Source organism: Rhinolophus ferrumequinum, chromosome 5 (assembly GCF_004115265.2).
Source record: "Rhinolophus ferrumequinum isolate MPI-CBG mRhiFer1 chromosome 5, mRhiFer1_v1.p, whole genome shotgun sequence".
NCBI lineage: Eukaryota > Metazoa > Chordata > Mammalia > Chiroptera > Rhinolophidae > Rhinolophus > Rhinolophus ferrumequinum.
Window position 1 is genome coordinate 78,726,301 of NC_046288.1, and position 18,692 is coordinate 78,744,992.

Below are 18,692 nucleotides of genomic sequence, written 5' to 3' on the forward strand. Positions count from 1 at the left end.
TATTTTAGAAAGAGTTGTCTAAAGATGAAAGGAGAATCGTTTGATGGGAATATAAATGAGAAGTCGCTCATGCTTTTAAATTTCACTAACATTTGAATTGAACATTCCAAGGGAAAGATCACCTGTAAAGGGCAGATATTCAATGACTCTGAAATTTCACCTTTCTCTAAAGGTTTTCTCATTTTGACCTCACTCCTGTTAACATTTGCAGAATAAATGATGGAACCACAAGTTCCTTGCATGAAGGATAAGCTGACCATCTTACTTGTTGAGTTGGTAGCTCTTAAACTTAAGTCGTCCTGACGTCTTTTGTGATGCCTCTAGGCCTTGCCTTCTCTGAAAATCTGGCCTAAGCACAAAGTAAAAAACAAAACAAAATAATTATTTCTTGATTCCCTTAGAGAACTTGAAAGGAAATCTGAGCTTATTAAACCTTTACAGGGTCAGAATTTTCTTCTGTAAGGTTGACTGTTTTGTAGTTATTTTATTTTCATTTCTCTAAGTGTTTATTAAAGTTTATTTGAAAACTTGACATCAGGGACTATTTCAAGAAAAACTACAAGAGTTTATCTGGAGTGAGTGCCATCCAACCCCGTATTTCATCTTAGCTGTAGTTACGTGAACTGCATGGTAAAATTATCTTTAACCATTAAGGGAGGACTAAAGTTTATCTCCCATTTAGTAGTTGGAAGACAATATAATATTTTGGGGGAAAAATTATGATAATACTTATGTAAAAAAGTCAGGATTAAATCATGGACTTGCTTTAAATGTTATCCTTTTAAATTAATTAATGTGAACAGCTAATTTCCCCAGGGGTTCCAGTAATTGAGGTGCCTCCCTTTTGCTTTGTCCTATGTTGCTTGATGTTAGCAAACCATTAAATAGGACATGGCCGGCTTGAACCAAACTGATTTCAGTAAGTTGGGACATTGTTACGTAGCAACTCACAGTTTTCTACTATCCACCTCCCCTCCAGTTGCATGCGGAGGTAGCATAATCTGCATTTAATTTTTATATCTTATTGCTGTTTCATTATTAACTTAAGGGAATAGCTAATATTTAATGAATCACTATACATACTTGGTATAATTTTATCTTGGGTTCTGTGATTGATTGTATTAACTATTAACAAGTTCATTCTTAGAATATAAGGCAACAATTATGTAAAATGCCCTGTGGTGCCTGACAGACATCAGGTGCTCAGTGCTGGGTAGTGTTCTAAATGTAGTCGACCCTTGAACAACTGGTTTGAATTGCGTGGGTCCACTTATACGTGGATTTTATTTTTGTCAATAAATACCTCCACTGTTTTCAATCCATGGCTGGGAGTCTGGATGTAGAGGGCCGACTGTATGTTGATGTAGGCCATTTATACAGGGGACTTGAACATCCATGGATTTTGGTGTCCGCAGATAAGTCTTGGAAACCGTTCCCCGCAGATACTGAGGGACAGCTAAGTTTTGGGGGAGTCAAACGTTAACATCTGGATTTTTGTGTGGGGGTTTGATGTCCCAACCCCTGCATTGTTCAGGGTCATCTGTATATACATACTGACTTGTTTCATCATTACAATGTGATGAAGTAGGTAATGTAATCATTCTGGTCTTCATATGGGGAAAATATGTAATAGGTTAAGTAACTTGTCCATGGATTCCCAGCTAGTAAGTGGCAGAAGTAGGAAATCTTTAGAGTTTATGCTCTTAACCCAGTGCCATCCTATCCATATTACTACATTGGTAACGATTGATGAGTCAGTCCCTGAACTCTCCCTTGAAGAGTTCATAGTAGAGGGATCAGAGGCTTGTATATATAATTGTAATATAATTTGATAGAGGAAGGCATAAGGGAATATAGCTAAAGGTGAAAGGTTTTCCTTTATTTGTTCCTGTCTTTGTTTTGTTTTAAAGTGAAATCGTATTCCAGGTACATCAGTGGTTCTCAACTGGAGACAGTTTATACCATAAAGGATATTAGGCAACATCTGGAAACAGTTTTGGTTGTCACCACTTAGCGGAGGGGAAGGACGTAACTGGCATCTGTTGGGTAAAGGCCACGGATGCTACTAAACATAATGCGCAGGACAGTCCTGAACAACAAATAATTACATGGCCCAAAATGCCAGCAGTGCTGCTGGTGAGAAATCCTGCTTTACATATTTCTATTTTGTGTACATCTTTCCATGTCAGCACATATACTTCATCCTTTTTAATGGCTTAGTATGTGCTGCTATACCAGTACCATAGACCGCATGGCTTAAGCAACAAACATTCTCACAGTTCTGGAGGCTGGGAAGTCCAGGGTCAAGGTGCCAGCAGATAAGCAGCTTTCTCTTGTCTCTTGTAAGGCTAATCCCATCTTGAGGGCTCCACTCTCGTGACCTAATTACCTCCCAAAGGCCCCACCTCCAAATTATGTAGGTATTGAAATACCATTTCAAGATAGGAAATTGGGGGTGGGGGGGGAGTCACAAACATTCAGTCCATAGCAGCGTCTTAATTTTTAAACTACTTCCCTTTTGATAAATATTTAAATATATTCCCTTTTTTCTCTAAAATACTATATTGCTTCAATGGGGGTGTGTGTGTGTGTGTGTGTGTACACACGTGTGCTTGCTTGATTTTTTTGTAGGATATGGTCTTACGACACATTCAGCATTAAAAATAAAACTTATATTGCAAAATTGTTCCCCCAGGAAAGTTGTATTGTTTGTTGGGTCTTAAAAGTATGGTTGTTGATACCCTGCTGGACAGGCACAGAAGGGCATCCCAGGTAGAAGGCGAGCAAGTACAGAAGCATGGCGGTATGAAGCTCTTAGTGTAAGGGGAACTGTGGGTAGTCTGCACTGAATTTAGGCTCAAAGTGGCAGAGACAACCAGGCAGACTGCTAAATAAAAACGCTTATTTTGCACAGTTTGAAAATAATTTTATTTCATTATTTGCAAATCTCTTCTGATATGACCAATATCACTTAAAAATATTCTCATATCCTAATTATAGTTTCACATGATATAAAAAGTATACAATGAAAATATTACCTGTTGCGTATAAGGGAGGCAACATAGATCCAAACAGACAAAACATTTTTGGGATATGGGTGGATATATACCGCTAAAGCAAATTCAACATTAGGAACATCAATGTTATGTACTCCAGTGCTATACACAGCTTCAATTAAAGGCTTCAGTTCAGAATAAGGCATGTGAAGGGGAAATCCAGAGAACTGAAGGGAAAAAACAACCAAAATTTTAGACATTAGTGAAGCTTAAAGATTTCACTTTATTATTCTGCTATGTAAATGTATGCAATTCTTAATAATCTCAATAAGAAGCCTTCCTTCTGGATCTCAAAGTATTTCTTTCTGTTCAGCTGTATATTAGCAATACAGAAAATGGAGAGGGGCAAAATGTCATTTTTGTTTTAGTTGCTGGCATATTGACTTGGTGTATAAGACACCTGCTAGTCACCCTCCACTGTTCCTTCTGTCTTCCTTGTGGCCCCTAGTTTGCACAGTAACGCATGTAATTCCAGGGACCTCATTAAGCTAATCAGTGCATTCTGTTCCCCTGGCCACGGTGATTGAGCTACAGGGGTGGGCATGTGATCAAAGGGAGTCTCAGTGAATTTCAGGAAACTTGGGAGTCATGGCACACAGATGCTGTTGCCTGCTTTGGCAGTACGTGTGCAGACTGTCAGTAGGGGGGAGTCCAGCCTAGGCCTGTTCCAGCCACTTGCTACCACGAGAAAAGCCAGCCTGAGGATGATGCCGTCACGTGAAGGAAGGCAGAGTGGGAAGACTTGCAGAAAAGGACAGCACTGATGCTACTGGCCTCTTAAAGAAGCCAATAAATTATTGCTCAAGCCTGTTTGAACTACGTTTTCTGTCACTTGAATTGAAACATCCTTGCTGAAAACCTGGCCTTAGACGCTAAGTTTAAGTCTGAATAGAATTAAACGTCCAGCTTCACACTGTGTAGCCAACAAGGTTTACTGTCTTGGTTTGAGACTGCTTTCTAGGTTTTATTATCTAGCTGTAGGATGTGAACCCTCAGCGCTGCCGACAGGCAATAGAAGGTATATTGTCTATTGATGAGAATTTTTCTTAGCAATGAAAAGCAATTAGTACAGAATCGTATCCTTTTAAAAAAAAACCTGATCGAGAGTGTTGGTTTTAACCTTTATGCATAGTTGAGTCTAAATGATTTAGCCAGATGTGTTCATTTTATTTAATACTTGCAATGTATTTTATAAAAGTTAGTTACTTGTTTACATTGGATGATCTTATGAAATAGTATTTCATTTTATAGAGATTTTGCTATTTAACAATAGGTTAATTACTGAGATTTGAACTTTTAATCACATTTTTTAGTCTATGCTGCTTCATCCATGTGCTTAGGGGGAGCAGTGTAGGTATTTCAATACCAAAAACCCATGATGGAGTAATTTCCAATTGGAGACAAGGAAATCCACAGGCTCAGCTGAGAGCCATTTGTACTTACCCTGTAGTCTCCCAGCTGTTTTAGCAGTTCTGCTCTGTGGTCATCTTCTACATTTCCTTGACTGTTTTCTAACAGAGGCAGGAAGTGACGCAGTGTGGATGTACAGTACCTATTCCATCGGGTCAGGTGGCGGGGCCTCCAGTCCATAATTTTTTCTTTTAGTATTTTTTCAATCCTGTTTATAAAAAGTAAACTCCATGTTTTTGCTGATTTGACTTTTCCCTTATAAACAAAAATACAGTTTGTATGCAGTGGGGATTCAGGTGATAACCACATTTTTTGTTGGTAGAGTTGTCATTCACTAGCTGGTAACTAATATGGACTAATCCCTGGGGATTCAAAAATTAACACAAGTTTTCCTTGCCTTTAAGGATTGTGTATAGTTGGGGTAGGAAATAGACCTGTGAATAGAATAGATGTAACAGATGCTTGAAACATAACACAAAAGAGGGAGTGCTGAATAATGGGGATAGCTAAGTTCAATACATTTTAGGAAAATATTTTTTTATTATCATGAAACGTTCTATCACTTTGTTCATTGGTAACATATACAGACAGATAAATGAGACCCAAGCATCAGGGGTGGGGGTGAATCTGAAAGCTTCAAATATTTGTAGGGCTGTTAATACCACATACTTAGTGCTTGCCCTGTGACTTCTGTTCATGAGGATTATTTTTCAAAATTGCCTTAAAACTGCCTCTAAAATAGCCATCATCATTGCAACTTAATTTTTGATATCCTGTTTTATAGTTAATATGATAGGTATTGGGTCCAGAGGATGTGAAGCTTAGACATAGAATGAAAGAAAATAGCTACCACTTCCTGAGTCCTTATTCACTAGGTACCTTGCTAGTGTTTTGTACACATTTTTATTTATGCCTAACAATAATCCTGTGAGGGGGAATATCCCAATTTTACTTTATGAGGGGGAAGTTGGAGGTAGGATAAATGATGTGACAATGACGGGGAGCTGGGATTTGAATTGAAACCCTGCCAGTTGTGAATCCTCCTGTGCATCCCTAACCACACACACAGATTTAGGGACCCAGCCAGCTTCCTGTTGTTCAGCAGCTATACGATCTGCTTTGCTTTTGCCATACAACACATATCTTTGTTTTGAGTTTCAAAATGGTTTGAGCAAGAAAACAAATAAATTGCATTGCACTTCAGTATTGGAGAAATAGATGATTTGACTCTAATCAATAGTATCCTGAAACTCTTAGAAGAAATAAAGATTTTTTTCAGGTATTAGTTGTAGGTGGGGATCCCAAATAAGGCTTTATTTGGATTTGAAATTGAGAGTAAATTGATGTTTTCTAGTACCATGTTTCCCTGAAAATAAGACCTAGGCGGACAATCAGCTCCACTGCGTCTTTTGGAGCAAAAATTAATATAAGACCCGGTCTTATTTTAATATAAGAATGGATCTTATATAATATAATACCAGGTCTTATATTAAGTTTTGCTCCAAAAGATGCAGTAGAGCTGATTGTCCGCCTAGGTCTTATTTTCGGGGAAACATGGTAGTAGTATCTTAAGCTGGACCACATTTTGGCTTGTGTAATTTGACTTGTTGCTCTTCACACATCTTGATAGAATAGAAAGGCCACACAGCCTCTGGAATTAGAAAGCTCTGGCAGGGCTCACAGTCGTCCCCTCTAGCACTTAACAAGTATGTGGGCCTCTCTGAGCCTCAGTTTCCATATTTGTGAAACTAGGAGAATAAGTTCTATGTTGCACAGTTATAAGGATTACAGTGACTCAAATAGGCTCTTACCAATCTCCATGAGTTTGGTTTATAAACTAGCTGAAGTTCAGTAAGCCACTAATTGGACATAAGAGTCCTATTTAAGTGGAGGATATGATCTGTGGAACAAGACCCTTGAAAACATGATGTGGAGCTCTAATCTGAGGTAGGATTTTTGGAGAACCACGCATCATTGCTAGAATTCACTTCTGTTTGTCCCACACCATGCTGATGCTAAAAAGCCTCCTTTTGAGCCACAGGATTTAGAGATCACATAGGTACTTAGGATTTATAAACATGAAGTTGAACTGCCCAAATTATTTCACACTTATTATCCAGGCTGAGAATCATCTAGTTTGGAATTACACTCCTAGTGACAGATTCCATTTGAACTTATGGGTATCATGTGACCTGTCTTGTAGCTCAGCCGCGGCTGCTTTGTCTGTGCGCTGGTAAATAAGCTCTTCTGGCTGTAAAAGAGGAAACAGTTCAGAAATTCTAGAAATCATTTGCACTTAATTTGAGTTGCTATCATCCTTTTCTAATTTTTTTAAAATTATGAAATCTCATACAATCAGAGAAGGATGTAACAGATGCCAGTAGACCCAAGACCCACCTTCAGTAAAACATCACAGATAAATTACAGTGCTTCCTCAGTTTCATTTCCCTTCTCTCTCGTCACTGATGTAACCGTGACCTGAATTTGTTTTCTAGCACTCTTCATTTAACATATATAGACTAACTACTGTGTGTCAGGCACTTTTGCAGGTGATGGCGATATAATTGTGAATAAAAATCCCTGACCTTATGCTATTTACATTATAGTCAATATAAATAGGCAAATTAATGAAATGCTTTTGATTTTACTACACATATCCATATCCCTAAGCAACATACTGTATTGTTTTGCATGTTTTCCAAACTTTATATAATTTATACTGTGAATATGCAACTTGCCTTTTCTTTCTTAACATCATATTTAGAAATAATAGCAAACATATTTTAGAATGCTTAAGATTCAGTAATACTGATTTATTCATGTAACTACTATCAAATGTAAATTATGTACCATAATTTATCCTTTATGCTGTTTCAATTCTTAGGCAATTGCAAACAATGTTTCTATGAAAAAATATTGTATATGTCACCTGTACACATGGGAGAATTTCTCTAGGGCAGTGTTTTATATTAAATCTTTTTTTTTAAAGGTTTGATCACAGTAAAAAAACATATTACACACCAGTATACACCTATATATCTAGCTCTCAAACAAAAGTGGTAGTAAACAATTCTAATGTTTGCTACTTGCAATCTGCTACCAGCCAGGGCCCGTCTATATTAATTTTATGAGCCCCAGTGGATCATGTGTTAATAGCAATCATAAAATTAATTCAGTAAATTGACACCAGAATTAAAAAAAAAATTACGTAGACTATATTTTTTGATACTTTTTTATGTCACAGGACTCTATATCAAAACTTTTTTCTTTCACATGTGTTTAGTGGTTCATGACATGGTGGTATATCTCTTATTGTGAGTTAGGCTCAACTAAGTTTGAAAAACAAGCATTATTTTAGACAAAATATCTAGGAGTAGAAATAAGCATCAAAAAATATCTGGCTACCCAGTACAATGACTTCAAACTCTTCACTCTCTTTGTCGACATTTAATTGTTGTTAAAAGAGTTGTACCTGAACACTGGAAAGGCCAGGGTATGGAAGGCTTCTTGAAAAGAAAGATTTCCATAGTTTGGGCTTGGTGACATCAAAATTTATCCTTAGTGGGGAATCGTATCGTTGAATATTAAACCAAATCTAAAAAAGACAAGACTACATTAGTGTATATGGTGTTAGGTACATATGCATGTGTATGAATGTACGTAAGGAGAGGCAGCAGAGAGACAGCACGATAACACGCAAGATGCACACTTTTGTCACAGTTGGATTTGTAAGACCGGCATGCATTTTATAATCAGTGGTATCTATCCTACATGTAGTTGTCATGGTCATTTTGTCACATGCTTTTATATCTAAAGTTGAGGTGCATCTGACTCTTAACTGTAGATTGATGAAATAAAGGAGTGCTTTATGATAAGAAATTTAAGTTTTGAGAGATGACAAACAAGGCTACTTCTTTCTCAGATTGGCCTTTCCTAACTGTTCTTCCCAGTCTTCTAATAGTGTTAGGTGTCCACTCTGTGCTTCCACAGCACTCTGATCTCTGGATCACACCTGTCTTGTTGAGGCAGTGTAGCATATTGGTTCTGGAACCAGACCACTTGTATTTGAATCCTGACTTCAACATTTACTCTGTGACCTTGTATATTTCACTTCTGTGTGCCTCAATTTCCTGCTCTATAAAGTGGGAAAATAATAGTACCCACCTGAATTAGTTAATTCATCTATACCTTTTAGAACAATGCTTAGTACATAGTAAGTGCTCAATAATTGTTAGCTATTTTATTAGTGTTTGTCATTGTTGGTAATTGTCTGTCTTACTAGACTGCTATCAGATTGTTGCCTTGTTGACATTCACCGTTGTATCTTTAGCATCTAGCATAGCTCCTGGCTGGCATACACTGGGCATATTGAATGACTGTGTACATGCATGGTCAATTTGTGCATTCAACATATTTTTCAAGGACCGAATATGTTCAGGCTCAATGCTAATCACTGGAGATAAAGTAGTGAATGAAATAGGGTTCCTACCTTATGCAGTAGCTAATAAGAAGACAGCACAAAGAAATGGGATGTCAGATGATGGTACATGATGTGTGTGTAGATTGTGTCATTGGCCCCAATTCTTCACCCCTACCTATACCCATAGTCTTCGCCATGTTACTTTGCATTTCCTCCCACTAAAAGGGCAGAAATGTACTTCCCTGCCCTTGACTTTTGGCCGGTAGAACGAAATGAAGTGTCAACGTGTGACTTGTAAGTCTAAGCTTAAGAGGCTCTGTGTGTTCTTGCTTGCCCTCTTGTGTCTTTGCCATGGTCATTGCCTGGAGTCCCAGAATAAATGCACCTGAAGCAGAGCTGTCCTAACCTGGATCAGCAGAGACTTCCCAGGTGGCCCACAGATCCATGAGAATAAATGTTTGAAGCTTAGTTTGGGGATAGGTTTTTATTTATTGTGGCAATAGCTAACCATAAAAAAGCTATGGAGAAAACTATACGAGAAGAGATAAAATTTTAGGGTAGACAGGGAAGTTCTTACTGGAAAGGATTTGATATGCAATACAAGAAGTGAGGGAGAAATTTATGAAGATACCCGGTAAAGGAAGGGGTCATCTGTGCAGAGGAAACAGCAAAGCAAATAGAAAAGTGTACTTGATGTGTTTGAAGAATAGCAAGGAAGACAGAGTGGCTTTGGAGGAGTGAGCAAGTTAGAGCAAGTAAGAAATGAGATCTGTGGAGGATGGGTGGGGCAGGGTGGCTGTCAGATCACAGAAGGTTTTGGGGGCCGACTGAGCTAGGAAGCTATTGGAGTGTTTAAAGCAGAAGAGTAACACAATTTACCTTTGATTTTAACAGGAATATTCTTTGCTGTTTTTGAGATTAGACAGAAGGAGTTTAGGGGCAAGTAGTGAAGTCTACAGTGAGTAGGCCATTTTCAGTGATCCAGGTGAGAGCTACAGTGTGTGGACCAAAATGGTAGCAGTGAAAGTGGTGAGCTGTGGTCGGATTGTGGATATACTTCGAAGGTAGAATTAATAGGATTGACTGATGGATTGGATAAGGGAAAAAGGGAGAGAAAGAGGAATCAAAGATGACTCTGAGGATTTTGGCCTACGTAACTGGATTGATGGAGTTGCCTTTTACTGAGATCAGAAAAACTTTGTGCAAAACGAAATCAGGAGTTCGATTTCGAGCAAACTGCGAGCAGTGAAATTGGAGATGTCTATTTGACATCTGTATGAAGATGCTGAGTAGGTGGTTGGATATTTGAGCCTGCAGTTCTGGGAGCTAGGTAAGCTAGAGATACAAATTTTGGGGTCATCTTCATATATATGTTCCTAGGAAGATAAATAGAGAAGAAGTTTGATGAACTTGAACTTTGAAGATCTCTTCTTTTTCAAAATTGGAGAAATAACGTGAAAGCAGCAAAGGACACAGAGAAGTGGCCAACCAATGATACTTGGAATCCAAATCAAGAAATTGTTTTAAGGTCGCAAGGTCTATAAGAACTACAATTATTCTGTAGGGTAGAGAATGTGCAGAAAAGTACTGGGAAATAATGCTGTAAAAAAACATTGAGTTCTCAGAAATAGAACATATAATCCTAAAATTTATATGGGACCATAAAAGACCCCGGATAGCCTCAGCAATCTTGAGAAATAAGAACAAAGTGGGAGGTATAATAATACCTGACATCAAATTATACTACAAGGCTACAGTAATCAAAACAGCATGGTACTGGCATAAAAACAGATATATAGATCAATGGAACAGAATGGAATGTCCAGAAATAAATCCATGCCTATATGGCCATTTAACCTACGACAATGGAAGCAAGAACGTACGGTGGGGTAAAAACAGTCTATTCAATAAAGGGTGCTGGGAAACCTGGACAGACACATGCAAAAAAATGAAGCTGGACCACCTCCTTACACCATATACAAAAATAAATTCAAAATGGCTTAAAGACTTAAATGTAAGATCTGAAACTGTAAAATTCCTAGAAGAAAATATAGGAAGAAACTTCACAGACATTATTACCCGGAGTAAGATTTTTACTGATATATCCCCTCGCGCAAGGGAAGTAAGAGAAAAAATAAACGTGAGATTACATCAAACTAAAAAGTTTTTTCACAGCAAAGGAAACCATCAATAAAACAAAAGGGGTTCCTACTGAATGGGAAAAGATATTTGCCAATGATATATCTGATAAGGGGTCAATACCACAAATTTATAAAAAACTCAACTCCAAAAAAACAACCCAATTAAAAAATGGGCAGAGGACTTGAAGAGACATTTTTCTAAAAAGGACATACAGATGGCAAACAGACATGAAAAAAATGCTCAACCTCACTAACCATCAGAGAAATGCAAATAAAAACCACAATGAGATACCACCTCACCCCAGTCAAAATGGCTATCATCAATAAACAAACAAGTGCTGGCGCGGATGTGGAGAAAAGGGAACGCTTGTGCACTGTTGGTGGGATTGCAGATTGGTGTAGCCACTATGGAAAACAGTATGAAGATATCTCAAAAATCTGAAAATGGAACTACCTTATGATCCAGCAATTCCACTCCTAGGTATCCGGAGAAATCCAAAACTCTTAATTCAAAAAACTTTATGCACTCCTATGTTTATTGCAGCACTATACACAATAGCCAAGACTTAGAAACAACTGAAATGCCCGTCGGTAGATGACTGGATTAAGAAACTGGTACATTTATACAATGGAGTATTACACAGCCATAAAGAAGAAAGAAATCTTACCATTTGCGACAACATGGATGGACCTAGAGAACATTATGTTAAGTGAAATAAGTCAGACAGAGACAAATACCATATGATCTCACATGTGGAATCTAAAGAAAATAAGTGAATGAACTAATCAGAAACAGTTTAGGAGACATAGAGGAAAAACTGACGGTTGCTAGATGGGAGGGGTGGTGGGGATAAAGGGGGAAGTGAGGGGATTAGAAAACAGTAACCACAAGATGGCCACGGGGTTTTGAAAATTAATTTGGGGAATGTAATCAATAATGTAAAGATTTTGTAGGGTATCCGATGGACACTCGTCTCATTAGGGAGACCACCTCAGGGGTGACGTAGATGCCTGATCACTGCACTGTACACCTGAAGCTGAAGCTGAACAATAATGAATGTCAACTACAAGTTTGTATGTATGTGTATATATATATATGTATATATACATATATACATATAGATATATATATCTATAGATATATATATACATATATACAAATTGTGTGTGTGTGTGTGTGTGTGACTACAGCATTAGGAATAGAGACAGTGGAAATGTAATGGCTCTGTGTGATTTCAGAGGGATAGTGTGGGGAGGGGGGTCCACACAGTGTGAGGGATATAAAAGATAAACGTCTAAGTATTACTTTGTCTTGTGCACCTGAAACTAATACAAACAAACAAACAAAAAAACAAAAACAAAGAAAATTGTAGATGCTAAAAAAAAAAAAAAAATTTGAGGTCAGAGGGTGCCCGGATGGCTCAATTGGTTAGAGCGCGAGCTCTGAACAACAGGGTTGCCGGTTCAATTCAGACATGGACCAGTGAGCTGTACCCTCCACAACTAGATTGAAGACAATGAGTTGCCACTTAGCTTCTGGAGGGGCAGCCAGATGGCTCAGTTGGTTAGAGCATAAGCTCTCAACAACAAGGTTGCTGGTTCAATTCCCACATGGGATGATGGGCTGCACCCCACCCCTGCAACTAAAGATTGAAAATGGTGACTGGACTTGGAGCTGAGCTGCATCGTCCACAACTAGATTGAAGGACAATGACTTGGAGCTGATGGGCCCTGGAGAAACTACTGTTCCCCAATATTCCCCAATAGAATTAAAAAAACAAACATTGAGAGGTCAGATTACATACCGTTTGAAATCCAAGGTGGGAAGTTTATTCTTAGTGAGGAAAAAGAGTAAACCATTGAATTTATTTATCCATTAGCAAGATAATGGTACTTCTCAGAGTTTAATTTCTGTAGGATGGTCTTGGAAGAGGAACTAGATTATAGTGAGTTAAAGTCTGACTTTATTGGGAACATGGAAGCCAGGATATAATTAGTATTTGAAGAATTTTGGAAGGGAAGGAAAGAAGGACAATGGTTATTTAGGGTGTAGTCAGGTTGGAAGAAGCATATTTTAGAATTGTTGGACTCTGACAACATCAATAAGTAGAAGAGGAGAGAAAAAACTATCGGGGCAAGTTGGAACAATGAGGGGAGCCAAGTCATGGAGTAGAAGTGGCAACACAAACATGGTGGAAAGGGGAGAGACTTGTTTCTTGGCAAAAGAGTGGAGTAGGAGAAGAGCAGACAATCCAGAGAGGTTGTGTGGTAGAGCCAAGGGCAGTTGAGGTTTCAGGGTACCAGGCCAACACAGCGAGGGCAGGTGGGAGGTTCTTTGGTGAGGGCGGTAGAGGCTCAGAGCAGGTGTGGAACGGCTGCCATGCGGGATGCACCACTGTGAGCCACTGTTGCCATCTTTTAGGAGAAAACGGGGTCTCTCTTCCTCATAAAACTTGGGCTTTATGGGACTTACTCAACCATGCAGTAATTGTTTTGAGAACTAATAATAATTTTCACAGAGAGTGGAGTTTCTTGAAGGCTTTGTCAGTGCCTGTTGACTGATTACTAATGACCTTAAAATGGTTCTCTAAACGTAGATCGCTCTTAGCAGATCATTTATGACTATGATAATGCTTATAATTTAAAATAATAATTAACATGAGAATGCTGCTCCACAGTTCTCTTTTCACACTGGTAATTAATAATAGTTGGCATTTGCTGAATACTTATGAAAGACAGGCACTTGGCTGGGTGCTCTGCATATATTATCTCTAATTTCGTCAGTAACCGTAAAAAGTAGATCAGTGATCTTGAAAGGAAGGTGCACACTCCAGGGGTGTGAGAAGAAAATATTAGGTCTTCTAACTATGTCTTTTATTTTTTTTAAGAGTTTTTTTCTGTATATGTAATGTAAATAGGTGCACAAGTAAATATATACAATTTATAAGTGAAAATACATATATCGGGGATGCGTGCTCAACTAATTTTTCTGACAGGTGCATAAAATTCAGAGACCACTAAGCTTGGTGATGATTATTAAAAAAATCACAGCAGCCAGCAAAGAGTCATTACTGTGTGTTAGCTGTTTTACACTGATTATCTCATTTACTTCTCACAACTACTCTCTAAAGTAATTATTACTATTACCTCCATGTTACTACTGAAGAAACTGAGGCTGTGTGAAATGAAGAAACTTTCCCAAGCTCGCACAACTAGTAAGTGATGAAGTTGGAGTTTAAAAACTCAGGCAATCTGACTCCATAACTCATGTTTTTAACCCCTGCTTTATACAGCATTCGTCATAATTAAATGGTCCCCCAAACTGGGTGCAACGAGAATCACCTGGTAGTACTTGGGAATCTCTCTTTAAAAAAAAAGAAAGGAAGGAAGGAAAGAACTCAGTCTTCTCAGGTGATAAATTTGCCTCATTTAGTTCTCAAAACATGTGAATTAGACATTGGAAACTCTATTTTGGAAGAGAAAACTGAGGACAGAGCCAAGACACAAATTCGGGTCCTCTGAAACTGAATCCCATATTCTTTCTTTAACTTCATTCTGCTTCTCTGCAGGTCAAATGACTAATTCAACCAACAGTTTTATTTGGGACAGTTCTGCCCCTGTGCTTGACATTACATTTATGTAATTGGCATAGGTATATGCTTATATAAAATTATTTCATACACAAAATGTTATTGAAATAAGTAGGTCAATTTAAAAAACAAAGCAAGTCAGCAAACCATGTTTAAGAGGAAATGTTAATACTTACATTATCAGGACCTATTAAACAGCCCACACTTTTTAAGGGACAGAATGTATCAAATTGTCCATAAAAGTGTCCACTGCAGGGATTCCATATTAAATAGTGACTTTGCTCCCGAGTTAGCACATAGGCAGTTTGACCCTAAAGGAAAATAGCCATTAAAACAGTCTCCAACTAATTATGCAATTAAGGTGAATAAGTCATTAGCACAAACAACTCATTATTTTAGTTGGACCCCTAATTTCTAAAATCCATGGATAATGTGAAAATAGTTTGAAGTTCTAGGATGAGCTGGATTTAAGAAATAAAATCAATGTTTACCTTTGCAAAATTCTTGCATCTGCTACTATGGTAGTGCAGTGTAGTGACCAAGTGGGGATAGTAGCTGTGTTACTCAGCCAATGTATCTTAAGATTGGCTAAAGAACTATTATTAATGAAAATAAGCGGTCACTGGGGCCTGCCCGGTGGCTCAGGTGGTTGGAGCTCGGTGCTGAAGGCTGCCAGTTTGATTCCCACATGGGCCAGTGGGCTCTCAACCACAGGTTGCCGGTTCGACTCCTGCAGGGAGTCGGTCCGTCCCCTGCAACTAAGTTTGAACACGGCACCTTGAGCTGAGCTGCCGCTGAGCTCCCAGATGGCTCAGTTGGTTGGAGCACATCCTCTCAACCCCAAGGTTGCCTGCTCTACTCCCGCAAGGGATGGTGGGCTGTGACCCCTGCAACTAGCAACAGCAACTGGACCTGGAGCTGAACGGCACCCTCCACAACCAAGATTGAAAGGACAACAACTTGACTTGGATAAAGTCCTAGAAGTACACACTGTTCCCCAATAAAGTCCTGTTCCCTTTCCCCAATTAAAAAAAAAAAAAAGTTATATAAGAAAGAAATAGGACGGAACAAAGAAAATGGGTTTAAGGAAAAAAAAGCAGTCATTGCATTTTCTTTTTAGCATAAGTAAGATTGTCTTTCGGGTATTTAGAAGGCTGATTATGTCTGAATACTTTATTTCTAATCCAGTGACTAATACCTGATATACCTTTGTAATTATGTAAATGCATAGAAGATGATTTGAGAGGGCACAAACCAACTCTCAACAGCGACTACATGTGAGGAGTGGGTGGGATTGAGGATTGGAGCCTGAAGAAGGACTTAACATTTTACTGAGAATACTTTTATATTATTGGATTCTTTTTTTACTGTGAGCATCTATTCATTTATTGCTCATGTATGATTTCATTTGATTCTCACAATAGCCTTCCGGGGAAGGCAGGGCAAAAATTATCCCAATTTCCTTATAAAGTTGAGTTGTGAAGTGACTTTCTTAGAGTCATACAGCTCATGAGGAGTGGGCATTCGAGCCTGAAACCCAGGCTTGTGACTTCCTAGCCCAGTGTTCTTTTCCTTGTACCAGGCTATCTGGAAGATAATGATGGAAAATGAATTAGGATTCAGATATGATACTATCTGCCTAGCAGGACTTGTGCTATTTAATTTCTAGAGGATGCCTAGAGCCTCATAGCCTTCTTTTTGAAACACTCTTTGGATAAGCTGCTTCAGTCCATGTGAACTTTCTAAACTTGTACCCCAGATTACTCCAATGTGCCCAAAATGTAGGGGTAGTTGCAGTGGGCAGGGAAACAAATTCTATAGTCACTAAGTCTCCAATCTAATAAAAATAACAATGATAATATCAAAATATAGCTGCTAACATTCTTTTCTTTATTCCTGTGGTTATGTGTTGCTCCCTTTGCCCACCAGGTGAGTAGCAGATGCCTCTCGAAGCAGTGGGAGTGACAGGAGAGGTCTCTAAACTTGCCCCACTTCTGATCCTCTTCACTCCTTGGCATGAATAACACTAGATCACGGAGCAAATCAGAATTCTTAGTAACTTGGATAGGAGGACACTCATACTAAAAGGACAGATCTAGGTGGGGGCTTTGGGTGGTAAAGGATTCAGATTTGCCAAAAAAGAAAACAAAACAAAACAAAACAATAACAACCAGCCAACCAAACAAACCAGTCTAAAGCATTGTGTAGGGCTCGGTAGTCGGGTACCACTGAAAACCATTTTGTGTCTCATCACTGGTTCTGTCTGCCTATTCTGGAACCTCTGGGCCACACTGTGCAACTCAAAGGATCATTATGAAAATAAGTCCTGTTTATGATCGGGAACACACCACGACCCTGTTAGACAACTATACTCTGTTAGAGCCAGCACACGTGGTCTTACCTCTGGAATGGCATTGCCCATCACGAGCCAGGCCTTTTTACCCAGGGAGAGAAAATAATTACAGAGTAATACTGCATGCTCTTCTTCATCTCCTGCCAGGAGATCAAGAAATTGCTGACAAAAAAAGAAAATTATGTTGCATTGACTTTCATTCTGGATTGGCTGTACAGGATTATAAAAAGTCATTGTTAAAATTAGTGCCTTAAAATATAAGATCTATTTGTAAAAATGTTTCCAAATTTTGGTACTGTGTTTTAGTTCATTAAACACACACACACACACACACACACACACACACACACACACACACACACAAACACCACTTTTAGTGGACATGGATGACATGGATTTCTAAAATCAATTAGCACTGTGGGGTGGGAGAGACAAATTTCAAAGTTTTACTTTTCATTTACTTTTCAGCTCATTATGTACTGAACACTTTTTTAACAGACTGTTTTTAGAGAAATTTCAAGTTAACAGAAAAGTTGGGAGGGAGGTACAGAGATTTCCCATATACTCCCTTTCTGCCCACACACAGCCCCCTCGTTACCAACATACCCCACCAGAGTGGGGCATTTGTTACGATTGGTAAACCTACACTGACACATCAAAATGACCCAAAGTCTATAGTTTACATAGATAAGAGTTCACTCTGGTGGTGTACATTCTATGGGTTTTTGATAAATATACAGAGGGTGCTAAAAAAATGTATACACATTTTAAGAAAGGAAAAGCCTATTAAAATTATGCTGATGGTAACCACTTTGAGCACCTCTTGTAATTACAGAAGTCAAACGTGACTTGTATTCATCTTCTGTTATTGGTACATATTGAGTATTACAATTTCAATACAGTTTTTTCCTTTCTTAAAACGTGTATATATTTTTTGGCATCCTCTGTGTAATGACACATATCCATCTTTCTGGTATCACACAGAGCATTTTTCACTGTCCTAAAAATCATGTGTGCTCCACCTATTCATACCTCCCCCGCACACCCCCACAGTGTTTTAAGCACGTTGACTTAACTCTAGAACAAACCTTTGAGGGAGGTACTCTTATAAGTCCATTTTACAGACGACAAAGTGGAGGCTCAGGGAGATGGAGTAGTACCTAGGAACGGTAAAGCCAGTCTGTTTCTAGAGTACATGGACTATTCTATTTTTTTTTTTACATCTTATAGATGTCTCCAGGCTGTGGAAATTTTATCTCTAAAATTGTTAACATTATGTTGCCAAAATAGATTAAAAAATGGAGAATAAAAAAAATGGAAAGTGTACTTCAATTTCTTTGGTTTAGAGCTATCTTTCAAAAGTAATTATATAATACCATCTAATTTTATGCAAACACAGTACAACATGAGATCCAGAGGCAGAATGAATACAGTGATGGAGGTTTGCTTCATCCCACTGAAGATCCACTTGGAAATATGTAGCATATATCGATTGTAAGTTCCAGAGGGCAGAGGCCATGTTTCTTTGGCTCACAGCCAGAACTAAGTACGGTGTCTGATATGTGGTAGGTGACCAAGAAACACATTCTGGATGAATAGAATAATGCCATGCCTGAAGAAGCCCACAAATTAAGGAACTTTTAATTTCCAAAATGTAATATAGGGTGTAATTTTGATTTTTAAAAAGTGAATAAAACTGGGATATTGTTAAGGTATTACTGA

At 38.4% G+C, this 18,692-nt stretch overlaps 1 protein-coding gene across 1 annotated transcript in view; it reads right to left on the reverse strand.

Annotated features, from left to right (window-relative positions):
- Positions 1–2,901: 2,901 nt before the first annotated feature.
- The window catches only part of CC2D2A (coiled-coil and C2 domain containing 2A), a 112,947-nt gene continuing 97,156 nt past the window's right edge, over positions 2,902–18,692 (reverse strand). Inside the window, exons 32-37 of the mRNA XM_033106645.1 lie at positions 17,019–17,132; positions 14,794–14,928; positions 7,939–8,061; positions 6,659–6,717; positions 4,500–4,674; positions 2,902–3,223 (exon numbers count right to left, since the gene is read on the reverse strand). Of these exons, the coding sequence (XP_032962536.1) occupies positions 3,035–3,223; positions 4,500–4,674; positions 6,659–6,717; positions 7,939–8,061; positions 14,794–14,928; positions 17,019–17,132 (795 nt within the window). The 3' untranslated portion in view covers positions 2,902–3,034. The remainder of the gene's footprint in view (positions 3,224–4,499; positions 4,675–6,658; positions 6,718–7,938; positions 8,062–14,793; positions 14,929–17,018; positions 17,133–18,692) is intronic.